At 37.1% G+C, this 14,317-nt stretch overlaps 1 protein-coding gene across 9 annotated transcripts in view; it reads right to left on the bottom strand.

Annotated features, from left to right (window-relative positions):
- Positions 1–645: 645 nt before the first annotated feature.
- Positions 646–14,317, bottom strand: part of EYA1 (EYA transcriptional coactivator and phosphatase 1) — a 398,871-nt gene continuing 385,199 nt past the window's right edge. For all 9 annotated transcript variants that reach the window (XM_044067272.1, XM_044067274.1, XM_044067271.1 and 6 more), the window contains 2 exons: positions 13,993–14,093; positions 646–3,238 (listed from right to left, as the gene is read on the bottom strand). In XM_044067272.1, coding sequence (XP_043923207.1) covers positions 3,158–3,238; positions 13,993–14,093 — 182 coding nt within the window. In that variant the 3' untranslated portion in view covers positions 646–3,157. The remainder of the gene's footprint in view (positions 3,239–13,992; positions 14,094–14,317) is intronic.

The following is a 14,317-nucleotide window of genomic DNA, read 5'->3' as shown; positions in this document are numbered from 1 at the left end:
TCAATAATTCAATGTGCTAGTCACTGTGAAACTTAGAAGTTAAAACTATCCTAGACAGTGGCAGATGTTGACACTGATACCTGGGCAGCAGACCACCTGGGAAGTTCCTGGATGCAGTGGTGATCAGACAGAGAAAATACATCCTTGGGAGAACTGAGTGTCATTGGTTGTCTAAATGTGTATTATTTAAGATTAAAAAAAATACACAGATTTTGATAATGAGACTGAGGTCTATAGATTTGTTACAAACATGTTTTATTAGATCACACAGTTCGAAAACAAGTAAAGTTCGATATTTTAGCCTGCCATGAAAGATAGTTTTATGAAGTTTTCTGTATTGAGAAAAATGACCATATTGCCTTTCTGTACAGGCCTCACAACTAGGCATCAATTCTCTGATCACCTTCCAGACAAGGCTTTTATAAAATTTGCCCTTGGTAATTTTTTTCTGCAAAAGTGTACTGCAAAGGAGATTCTGACATACCTTTCAAGACACAATTAAATCTAAAAAGCTGAAGGTATAAAACAACCTTTGGAATTCAAAAAGAAAAAAAAAAGTAAAACAAGTAATTTAAAAAAAAAAAAAAAAGACAGTGGACGCTATATTGAAGGATCACTTCCACTGTATTGATGGGAATAAAATGATCGTGGACTGTTTCTCTTTATTTTGTGTTAATGTAAAACTTACATAATGTCTTGACTTCTCCCTAATGCCTGCCAACACTTACTGCAAAAAAATCATACAGGCTTTTCATTATCATAATGGTTGTAGTGAAGTGATCATAAGGCAAGTAAGATCAAGTTTATTAATATTAGAAATGCAGCAAACAGCAAAACATAAATCATGGAAATGCAGAAGGTATTTTTGCAACAGGGTTTTGAATAATTAGATGAGCTCATTGAGACTAGTTCATTAATACAGAATGTAGGATTCATATAGAAAAATAAATAAATCACATTTATAAAATTCTAATACATCCTTCTCATACAGAGTTGCACACACTGCTGTGCATTCATGATTTGCTTGCAGTCAGATAGACAGACGTATATACAGACACACATACACACACACACACACGCACACACACACATACACATACACACACACTCATGCACACGCACACATACATGCACACACGATCGAACATGCAAACGCACACATACACACAAACAGCAGAGCTCTTTGTATGAATCAGTTCATAATTAGAATTAATTACACTTACTGACACTTAAAATTTTTAAAGAGACTGCCAAAACAAGAAAAGAACCACATGTTATTACAGCTTTAGGAAAATACTTGGTTTGAACAGTTGACAAATCATTGCTTTATTAATTTAAACACAAAATTAATAAGAAAAATATGTACACATCTCTTTTAGGACAAAACACACTCTGTACAACAAACCCAAATAATCAGTTGTTTTTCAGTCTAGTTTGTGATCACAAAGAAAGAAAATCTTAATACATCGGTGTGCTAAGTTCAAGGAAAAAGCTGTTCTGCGATAGTTTTATAAATAACTAAGAGACCCCAAAGTAAATTGTTTTAGCAGCAAAAAGAAGTCCCCACTAAGGAGGCTGTTGCTTTATGTTTTAACAGACATCAGTTTTAGAAACATTCCAGAAAGTAATGCAAAAGAAAAGTACAGCCACAATTAAAAAAAGAAACTAATAGGATTAGGAAACCTTCCATGGTGAAAGTGAAAGGTCTTGTGAAGAAGTGATGAAGTGTGAACAAGAAATGAATTCACAGTAACCAGGCCAATAAAACATTGAGCCTTTGGAGTACTGAAACTCAATGCATTACCTACTTCAAGACCATTGAAATGTATGCCCATATCTAACAATCCTGAAAATAATATTATTTTTTTTTTTCACAAATGCAGTTACAGAAATTGATCGGACCCAATTACAACAAAAGCCTACATTTTTCTAAACTGATTGTTTCAAATCTTACCTGTCTAATAAGTCTCATACAAAGGAATGCAAACAATGCATTCCTAGTTACAGCATACAGATCCTTTCTAGTCCATAACAAAGAAACAATTTTTGTAATAAAAATATATACTCTATCCTCTACATTCTTTAAGCATGAAGAGGTCAGCAATTAGCCATCTGCTATTTACAGCACATGGAGTATTTCTGTGATAAAGGTTGCCAAACATTGTAAGAATATGCTGCTAAGACTTCTTACTGATGCTTGGAATCTCCACTGATTGCACAGAACTTCCCAAACTACTTTTCAAAAAATGCAGTATGGGGAAAGAACACAGAAGGAGAATGGAACATAACAAAAGAAAATATCTTGTTGACACTTGACATCCATGCTGTTGGTTAACAAACTTACTACAAAAAGAATCAGTTATCTACATATTTATACCCAATACTTTCTTAAGGCACAGACACACATATTGTGCTCAAATGCCTTTTTTTTATACTTCACTATTAAGGCATTTCTGCCTTTTTAATAGCATTTACTTTAACAATATCAATATGTAAAAGAATTGCCCAATTATTACAAATTTACACAAAACACATTTTCTGTACATGATTGTCATAGTGATGTACATGTTTGTTTAAATTAGACAACGCTTTCCACGACAGAACTTTCTGCAGTGACAAAATTAATGAAAATTTGCATTAAAACTGAAAAAAAAAACTAATTAAGGTACCTTCATTATCATTAGTGATGATAGAATATACAGTTTATAAATAAGTACAGCTGTACAAAGTACCATGGGTAGTGGGAAATAAACATTCTGTAAGTGTTCCATTGATGTATACGTCTTTTCATCTGATATAATGAACTCTTGTATTCAAAAGGAAAAATCGTATCAATGAAGAACATTTTTGTCTTCACAGGGGTGAACCTTTGTAACACGATGTAAGTGTCAGAATTCACAGCTGTTACACACTTTAATGGCTTTCAGTATTGTATTCACAGTACAGGAGTAAACAGCTGGTCTGGCAGAAAGGGGTTCTTCTCGATTTAAGCAATGGTTAAACATTAAGACAAACTGCAACTGTATGTCAGCATTGATAGCAATGGTCAATGTTCAGAGTACCATTGCTAACATCAAATGTAAGAGTATTCCATGTAGTCCACTGGTAACAATGTAACAATGAGGTTCTTGGTTTTCAAAGTGCTGATGTGCTGCTGCTATAAGTACTCCAGTTCTAAGGCATGATGTAGCGCTAAGAGGTCAGAGTGGCTCGATATTCTCCAGAATGGCATGTTGTGCTGTGAAAAATGATACATATGCACACATGTTAGTTGTGAACAAACTGTAAAACACAGTACCACATTCCATTGTTTTCCTTATGGAGAGTAGGCTATCAAGAAACTTGCATTTTCCTTACTTGAATCTCACTATTCAATCCAATAGGTTTCACACCTATGTAGAAAATGTACTTTATAATTATGAAATAAAAACAGTGCAAATAACAGAGAATCCCTGTGTTCAGAAAAATTATTTTCAATTTCGTAAATTACCCACTGCAGACAGATCAGTTTATGTGATCTATGAAAAATGCAATTCAGAGACACCTTTAACCACAGTAAGGAAGACCACAGACAGACACACACACACACACACACACACACACACACACACACACACACACATGCAAACAGACACATTCATCTGATACCATTCATACTCCTGCAGGTACTCACACACATCTCCACACACACACACACACACACACACACACACACACACACACACACACACACACACACACACACACACACACCCTTATCCCTCTTACCTCTGTGTATTTGCTGAGTTTCACATTGAACTTACTAACTCAACCTTTTCCATTGAAGCCTCTAGATAATGTCATCTTTTGATGGTGTTAAACTTTTCCCTTGACCATGACAATTTATGCAGCTGTGTGATTCATTACTCAGCAACGTAAATCAGTAGCTGCAGATATTTCTGTGGGAGACCACTTGGTGAAATAATATTAGCCAATCCCTGTGATTATGCCATTGCATCTACCATGCATGGCAGGCAAGGCGACCCTCCATTCTAAAGCTAGTCATGGTAAAGCTCATCTCTTATAGTAGACCTTTGAAAATTCCAGCCAATATAATTTTCTAAAAAAAATCAATAATTGTTTTATAGCACTAAGCAGATATAGGAAATCAGTAAATCAGAAGAATTAAGTTTATAATAAGGTGAAGAGTTTCCATACATTTAATGAATTTATGGATTTTTTAATTAGGGAAAATGCCTTCAAGATTAATACAATACTGATAGCTATCTTTGCTATTCCAGTCCCTAAGTAGGGCATCCTACTTGCAATGATAAAAGATGTACAATGTATATGGCCCCAAAGAGTTGCATTAAATCAGTGCAAAAGGTCTGCACTTTGTAAGCAGCTGTGAAGCACCATACTTGTATCCAGCATTGTTGTATATACTGTCACAATGCAAAGTATCCTGCAGAATTTAAATGAGCAATAGCAGAATGCAAAACAGCATGCCATAAGCCTGTACCTGAGTCATGGGCAGTAAAATATGCAAATCTAAATGCAAATAGGTAACACAGTGCACTAGTTTTAACTACACAAGCAAAGATGATGTGGAAGAGAGTTACAGCAATTAGCACTTGAAGTTGCAGTTTAGTTCTGAAATGGAAAGTCTTTTTTTTGGAGGGTAAGTATATGTCAAACAAATAACTGGTACTAGTCCTTTACATGTGGCAAAATCCATACTTAAACACTTAATTGATAACCATAGGTAAGGACCACTACTTTTGTTAGATAATATGAGGAATTTAAGTTTAACAGGGAAAACAGAAATAGGTCCTGGAAGTAGGTGCTGATGTAAGTGAAGCCCACATATTATAGTACTGATGTGTTCATAGATTCATATGCAGTCAGTAGGCATTCAGTGCAAGAGACTGTTAAGGAGCCTATCCCAAAGCACTGTCTGGTTAAGTGCTGCTCAATATCACACAACAGGAAGATAAATCTGGAAAGATTTAAACGCTGCACTCTTGGCATAGGAAAGATTTAAACGCTGCACTCTTGGCATAGGAACGATTTAAGCGCTGCACTCTTGGCATAGGAACGATTTAAACGCTGCACTCTTGGCATAGGAACGATTTAAACACTGCCCTCCTGGCATAGGAACGATTTAAACACTGCCCTCCTGGCATAGGAACGATTTAAACACTGCACTCTTGGCATAGGAAAGATTTAAGCGCTGCACTCTTGGCATAGGAACGATTTAAACACTGCCCTCCTGGCATAGGAACGATTTAAACACTGCCCTCCTGGCATAGGAAGCAGCTCATTAACAAGTCAAAGCTTTAGCCTGTTGCACTAAAGCTCTGACTAAGGTATCATACATGTTCAGCTTCGCTTCCACAAGTAGTGCCACCTATCCAATACTGCTGTTGATGATAACTTGTCTAGTCCATCACCTACACATCTGCAATAAAATATATACAAAGAGGTATGCAGTCAAAAATAGACAGTGATTGAGACACAGCTTTTACTCTGGAAGTAGTTCTGTTCTGCACTACACTGCAGCTATGTACAGCAATGTGAAAGCTCTTTGTTTGGCAATGTCCCATAGCATGGTAATTTACAGATTGCATCTAACCTCCCAGAAGGATGGAAATAGTGATGTTGGTCTACAGGATTCAACACCCATGTCACATGTCACTGTTCAGGGATATTTATCTGCTGAGGTTGTGCCATGCAGATAATGTCTGGTAGACATACCTGTAGTTTAGCATGTGGCAGATTTAAGAGTATGTCACTGTTCAGGGATATCTATATGCTGAGGTTGCGCCATGCAAATAATGTCTGGTAGGCATACCTGTAGTTTAGCATGTGGCAGATTTAAGAGTATGTCACTGTTCAGGGATATCTATATGCTGAGGTTGCGCCATGCAGATAATGTCTGGTAGGCATACCTGTAGTTTAGCATGTGGCAGATTTAAGAGTATGTCACTGTTCAGGGATATCTATATGCTGAGGTTGTGCCATGCAGATAATGTCTGGTAGGCATACCTGTAGTTTAGCATGTGGCAGATTTAAGAGTATGTCACTGTTCAGGGATATCTATATGCTGAGGTTGTGCCATGCAGATAATGTCTGGTAGGCATACCTGTAGCTTAGCATGTGGCAGATTTAAGAGTATGCCACTGTTCAGGGATATCTATATGCTGAGGTTGCGCCATGCAGATAATGTCTGGTAGGCATACCTGTAGCTTAGCATGTGGCAGATTTAAGAGTATGTCACTGTTCAGGGATATCTATATGCTGAGGTTGCGCCATGCAGATAATGTCTGGTAGGCATACCTGTAGCTTAGCATGTGGCAGATTTAAGAGTATGTCACTGTTCAGGGATATCTATATGCTGAGGTTGCGCCATGCAGATAATGTCTGGTAGGCATACCTGTAGCTTAGCATGTGGCAGATTTAAGAGTATGTCACTGTTAAGGGATATCTATATGCTGAGATGCAGATAATGTCTGGTAGGCATACCTGTATCTTAGCATGTGGCAGATTTAAGAGTATGTCACTTTTCAGGGATATCTATATGCTGAGGTTGCGCCATGCAGATAATGTCTGGTAGGCATACCTGTAGCTTAGCATGTGGCAGATTTAAGAGTATGTCACTGTTCAGGGATATCTATATGCTGAGGTTGCGCCATACAGATAATGTCTGGTAGACATACTGTTCAGGGATATCTATATGCTGAGGTTATACAGATAATGTCTGGTAGACATACCTGTAGTTTAGCATGTGGCAGATTTAAGAGTATGTCACTGTTCAGGGATATCTATATGCTGAGGTTGCGCCATGCAGATAATGTCTGGTAGGCATACCTGTAGCTTAGCATGTGGCAGATTTAAGAGTATGTCACTGTTCAGGGATATCTATATGCTGAGGTTGTGCCATGCAGATAATGTCTGGTAGACATACCTGTAGCTTAGCATGTGGCATATTTAAGAGTATGTCACTGTTCAGGGATATCTATATGCTGAGGTTGCACCATGCAGATAATGTCTGGTAGGCATACCTGTAGCTTAGCATGTGGCAGATTTAAGAGTATGGTATTTGAAGTAGTGCTTACAAGACTTAACTCCTTAAATGAGTTTAGTGCAACTTAATATGCTACAAGCTCCTCTCATAACACCTGTAGATTGCAGTATATAATGAGCAATGTATATATTCTGCATAGTGCACATCAGACAGGGAAAGAATTACAGATAATAAGTGCTGTTTTGTGTTGTCATAAATGAAAAAAAAAAGAGATGCGAAAACAAGCACACACAGAAACATCAACCATCCAGATGGATCAAAAGGTATTCAGGGCTACATATTCAAGAACAATGTTGTAAAAAAAACATAAATGGTGTCTTGTAACCTTTGTGTAGTATATGGCTGATATGCAGAGACTCCTTACACTGCAGAAGAAAGAAAAATGCAAGAAGACCCTAACCAGTTATTATCTGTCTGTGGACAGTATGTCACCTTGTAGAGTACTATGTACATGTGCAGTATGTATTATAATGGACATGGTACTACATCATCACTTCCCCTGTTATAGAGGGTAGCACAGACAGCACCTAACTTGAATACGGACAAGTGGCTTGTAGTTGGTATTTATTTGGGCTACATAATGCTTTAACCTTGTATGATATGCAAGTAGTTTATATAAGGAGACATTTTCTATGAAAGTATAATCACAGCAGAAGCCAAAGGGCCAAAGAGCTCATATCAAATTTCATGAAATATCCAATGTGGCACAGCTACTGCCATACAAAATTGCACAGCGGCGGAATGTGATTTGTACAGCACAGCAGCGGAATGTGATATGTACAGCACAGCGGTGGAATAGAATGTGATGTGCAGTGGAATGTACAGCAAAGCAATACAGCAAAGCAATGTGCACTTTGATATGTGCACTTTTGAGATGCTATGCCTATCTTCTTGCCTGGTTTGACCGTCACAAAGAATACTTATAATAAATTGGATGATTGGATGGAGATGGAGGGCCATCATGCTGCCAACTCTCACACACTCCATCATGAAAAAAAGTAACACAAGTAAAAGTATGTGGTGCCTGCCTACTACCTCTACCACTCTCGCAAGAGCACAATCACATATAGACATAACTGTGATATATTGGATCTCCTGCCTGGATAGCAGACTCTTCATTATGACAAGTGTAATCATAAGTAACTGTGGGATCAGTATATCCTGCCTGGATAGTGCACTCAGTTTTAAAATAGATAAGCCCATAAGTAAGTGCACATCAGGAGGAATGGACATGGCTACTTAACAGTGAAGTGCTAGATCATTTTTTTTTCATTTTGCTCCACAACATACAATTGAGGGCAGCCAGATCAGGGAATGACACTGGGTGCTATACAAGACAGATATGTCTCTGCTCCATATTATAACATAACTGTACCCACAAGTATACTATGGGATAAGATGTTGAAGGTATATCCTTCCTGGCTGGTCCCTTCCCTATTTTGTTATAACTGTATCCACCAGGGGGAGGGGGTTCTACAAGCATATCTTAAATGAATGGCACCCTTTCCATTATGACATAAATATAACTGCAAGTACACTATGGACCAGGTACTGTAGATGTATCCTGCCTGCCTGGTACTCTACCCATTAGGATATGACTGTATCCATAGAAGATGATGATGACTATGTCACCAGCCACCACAGAGGAGCTGGTAGTAGAAATCCAATTAAAAGCCACAGCAGCATCCAGACAGATGTCTAGATACCCCAAACTATTGAGCTCATGCTCAAGTTTTGTGCAGTATCCCCCAACAAAACACAGAACAATAAGATACTGCCTAAATGTTTTACCATTGCTTTACAGGGCGATGTTTGGTTTTATACTATGATTTTGGTTTCCTCTGATATTGGTATGTTAATTCAGTGAGGTATGTATCATATTTGTCCTACACATTATCAATGAAAGAGTCTGTACTTCAAAAGTAACACACTCTGGCAATAATGTTACATCACCTTCTGGTGCACTTCTCTCATCAGGGAAAGTAGTGCAGTGTGAAATGTTATGAGCCGACTATGATACAGATGCAGCACTACATACTGAGACAGAGTTCCAATGACAGACTGCTCTGCTATCATTGCTAACCAGTTAGTATGATATGATTTGAACATCTACACTAGTTTTATTGGGATACAGACTTTGTGTGTGTGTGTGTGTGTGTGTGTGTGTGTGTGTGTGTGTGTGTGTGTGTGTGTGTGTGTGTGTGTGTGCACATTTGTGCATGCATATGTGTATGTGTGCACCTGTGCACATGTGGCCTATGACATGCAGTGCTTTTTTTCATTTGCATTAAGAAGGTAGAACAATAGCCCATCTCATACCTTTGAAAATCCTTGCTCAAGAATCAAGGACAAAGCCAAAAGCAGTGGGGGACAAATTCCCAAAATCAGGGGCAATTTTTAGATATTACCATAATTTACTTAAAATGTTAATATAAGAAAAACTTTGCTTCAACATCCATTTTTAGAGCAAAACAAAGTATGAAACTTTAATATATCTGGCATTATTAAATACAATACCAGTTGTGCAAAACTGATATTCATTCTGTTGGCAGTAAAAAAATACTATTTTTTATAAGCAAATTGTTCATTGTTATATTACATTTGTGCATTAGGTCTGTAGTGGTTACCAGTCTCTGACAACAGCATGTGCTTTATTAATATGTGCTAATAACACTACCCTACAGTACAGTGGAAAATGAGCAGGGTCAGTGATTTATGAGAAAATCAAAAATATTATAAAAGGCAGGGAAAAATATAAGGTGAAACCATGAATGTTATGCAAAATTAGAGACAGTTAAGAAGCACGGTGCTCCTGGAAATCACTCTGCTACTTGAGTGGACACCAGATGATCTATATGACCAAAGGTGAACACATGGCAGAAACAGCCATGCTTTTTCATTACAATACTCTACTGTGTGTCACACTTACCTAATAGAAAGTCCAGAGACATAAGTGGGCAGTTAGTCGAGCAAATGCAGCTGAAATTTGTAAGGAGAACAATAGGAGTTTATGTGGATATAACTACCATATATGATATCAAATGCATGCACTAACTTGTACCTTCCTCAAGTATGTAGGCCTTATATTTTCCACTAGCAATAGAATCTGTGGTGGTGATTCCTACCGTCACTCTTATAAACTCATTCGGGTCAGTGGGTTACATTTTGGTTGACTGTAGTATGGGTGATACTCATTTTCAGCTCACAATTAAAAATGTGTGCCCTTGATCTTAAATTATGGTTAGCCTCCTTATGTTTACCTGCATAATACAACTACAGACCCATCTTCATCTATATTAGGTGTAAACTGGTCCCACAGCTAATAACATTCAACGCTTTGAATTCCCTGGCAAACCTTCATTGTCTTGTGTGTACATGCAGCCTGGTTGAGAACATCTGTCTGTTCAAGAGGTAGGTTTTCAGTCCATTGGCATTGCATGGATGTCTCATGCTGCTAACACACAGCTGTAAACCTTTGAATGTAACATGCATTCACTTTAATATCACCATTCTCCTGTCTATCACCTACCATCAAAAGAAAAACAGCTGCATTGATGCTTAGGCAGTCATTGGAAATATGCTTCCACCTTGTAGGAATGGTGGTCATCTCCCAGGAAAACACCTCTACTTTACTATCTTACTCAAGGGCTTAATATCCGTATATTCCAATGTGCTGCCCATGCAAAACCCTTTGCATGTAGGCACTTGAGTTTTTCAGTTTTTCTGTGGGTGTTAGCATGTTTGCTATGAGTGCTGCTGCATTCCAAGCAGATGCTATGTTGTACTTACTGCAGATTCATGCTGACCATTCCACCACATCATGTGTTTTTACTTTACAGTGTTACCTACATAACAGCTGTTGATGTACTTTTACATGCTAATTTTTTTTAATCCCTTCTACCTACAACAATTATATTTAATGTGCTTTGTATAACATACATTATGTAAGCATTGGATTAAGCAGAAAAAGCCAATAAAGAACAGACCACAGTACCAACAATACAGGAAAAAGATGTATGCTTTATTTATTTTTTCACCTGTAAAATGCCTTCACTACTTTATGAAGGACAATGAAGTGACTGAATATCTGGCATAAACCAATATACACACTTTCACCCATAGATAGCATGGAAGTACATCCACCAGTTCGATGAAACAGGCAGCAAGAAAGGCAGCTGGGACATTCATGTTTTTAATCAAATGATTCATTGGGTTCTTCTAGTTTTACTGAGTTGTTGTACAGCAGGACAGTACTATTACTAAAACTAGTAGAAGAGACATTGGTTTAACATCTGTACTCCCTTCATGCTGTATTTTGAAGACAATTTTGTTGAGTACAAAGTTACTCCTCCCTTGGGACTGAAGTCAACAAATTTCATGTTCAGTGGGGAATACAATACCAATTGTGCCAAATTGACATTCATGCTGTTGGCAGTAAAAAAATGCTATTTGTTATAAACAAATTGTTCATTGTTATACTACACTTGTGCTCTAGAGCTGTAGTGGTTACCAGTCTGTGACAACAACATGTACTTCACTAATATGCAGTAATAACACTACCATGGAGTACAATAGAAAATGAGCAGGGTCAGCAACTTCAGCAACTCTACAGGGGGCTGTGCACAACATCACCTAGCAGAGGACAATACCAGAAACCATACCAAGACTATGAATAATTCTTGCAGTGGTCAGCGCAGTTGTCATCAATGACACATTCTCAGTGCTTAGGTTCATAGGTTAATACTGTGGTATCTGGCTTGTTGGTCATTTTAAGCCGAGCCAAATTTTTCAACCCACTGGTAAGAATCAAGACCTCTACCTTGTGTCTGTCATGTAAACACTTTAATGATTATGCCAGCCTAAAGCCCCAAGCGTACTGAAGCTTCAGCTGTATGTCTGGCAAATTTTAGCTGGACTACATCTTAAAGGACTCTCCCAACATTGCATCTACTGTGTTGTTGTAGGTTGCTCTTATACTGGCTTATGGCATTCCACTGTGATCCACAATAATTTATCTATATCTATGCATCCTCTGATGCATTTCGTTGGATTGAACAAACATCTCTAATATGTATTACTTAGCACTATCTTACTTTTAGAGATGCAAATAGGTAGTTGGACATTTCTTTTTGTGTCTTCTTCTATCCTTCTAATGCATATGGAAAATATCTATATCTATATCTACATCTACCTATATGCATAGATAGATAGATAGTTAAACATATATCACTATTCCCTTAACCTTTTTTAATATATAAAAAGGGCTCATTTACTATCCTCAGGCTTTGTTACTTATTACATTTCTTTATAAACTTTTCTCTTCTATATATTTCATTTGCCCTAGATTGAGTTTTTGGGTATTTGTATGACATCAATCTTTGAAAGTTATCAAGTGTTTAGTTAATGGGATATGTTAGACCTGCTTTTCTGCCTCCTAGTTGGGTTGTTTTATATTAATTTATTTTATTTTATTTTTACAAACTGCCATTTTAATCAACACTTGTTAGTTTCAAATTATTTTCACCTATGTCTCAGAGCAAGTCCTGATGTTATCTATTCATGTATTCTTATAACCCACCTTTTAAGTTTATCATCTGCTGTACCTACTTGGAGCAATGAAGTATTTTAAAGTCATTTGTAACCTATGCATTATATGATCAATACCTAGCAGTTGTGGAATATTAGTATTAGCAAAAGCTTATATCAATAGACTGTGACCTAAGTTCTAGTTTTAAGCAGTTTGCTGCTTCCATCCCAAATTTACATTTATTTATTTATTTATTTATTTATTTATTTATTTATTTATTTATTTATGCATGTATGTATGTATGTTATCTTTTTTATTAGTTATGAATATGCCATTTTTTTTATTATACTATAAGAGTGTTATCACGGTACAAATGCTCCTGTTACTAATAAAATAAATAAATAATCCAAAAGAAAAGTACAGGAGCAAAACAAAGGCTGGCAACTAAAATCAGCATAAATCCAGCAGTCACTTAGGCTTATTCAAGCAGCAAAAATAAATGCTAGTTCAAACAATGACTGAATCTGTAGCAAAAACAGGTAAAATCCAAGCCGTTTTATTGGTATCAACAGATTATTCTCCTCACATACACATTGCAGAAACCTGTTCGAGCTCCTGGATGTTTGCGATGTAGTTTAGTAGTTTAGTAGCTTTACATGTGGTAAGTATATGGCTGTTTTATACCATATGCAAACACCTTGCTTTGGGGTAAAATTATTTCACCAAATACAAACATACCATCCAGGGGAGATAATCTTTGAATAAAATAATACCTGTGTACTAATTATAGTCAGAGGCCTAAACATCCTTTTGAAATTATTCTTTTACACCCAAATTAGGTGCACTTCAAGTCTGTTGCTTCTGGCTGATAAACTGGCCTTTTGCTTGATGCATGGTGGCATACCCAATCTTCTGATTCACCTGCCTCTAGCAAATAGTATAGCTATACCCGGTGGCTTCAGCACTCTTTAATACAGGTAATTTCTTCAGTATTTTATGAATCTGTGTAATAGTCCAACACATCCACTACCATCTGCTACTTTATTTACACTGTTATTATCCTGGTGTGACATTCCAATACATGACCCCTTACGTCTGCACATGTGTTGCTGCTGAAAACTAGTATCATCCATGTCTCCTCTAGTATCATCTATGTCTCCTCTATTACCATCTATGTCTCCTCTATTATCATCTATGTCTCCTCTATTTTTTTCTGTCCACCAGCTGCCAAAGCAGCAGCGTTGGTGGCAGTAATCACTATCCTTCTCAAAGATTGTGCAGTGGGGGCAGATAAGATATCTTTCACTGTGTAAGACAGAGTATTGTGTGAGTAGCCACATATTAAAATATACATAATATGACAAAACTGTAATCGGATTCAAGGGATGAGTTACCTCACCTTTTTAGCGGCCTGGTCTTCCTCTACGCCGTCACCTACTACAACATACACCACTTTTCGTCCAAATCGCTGTATTATTCTTTCAAAACAACTTTCTTTTCCTAAAGGAGAAATATATTATTGGTTACAAATTTTATACAAAACAAATGTCATTTTTAATGTGTATTTTGATAGCATCTTATTTCTAAAATAACAAATGACTCCAGTTCAGTACTATGACTTTGGTGGGAATTCTACAGCATATAGATTAAATGCTCAAGTTAGAATTATGCTGAACTGGTGTAGAACAGCTATATGAGGGGTTGAACCTCTTAGTTATCAATAT

This window comes from Protopterus annectens, chromosome 3.part1, assembly GCF_019279795.1.
Source record: "Protopterus annectens isolate FY-2018-M chromosome 3.part1, PAN1.0, whole genome shotgun sequence".
NCBI classification, from domain to species: domain Eukaryota; kingdom Metazoa; phylum Chordata; order Ceratodontiformes; family Protopteridae; genus Protopterus; species Protopterus annectens.
Note: the sequence above shows the minus strand (reverse complement) of the source record. Positions and strands in the feature narration are given on the sequence as shown.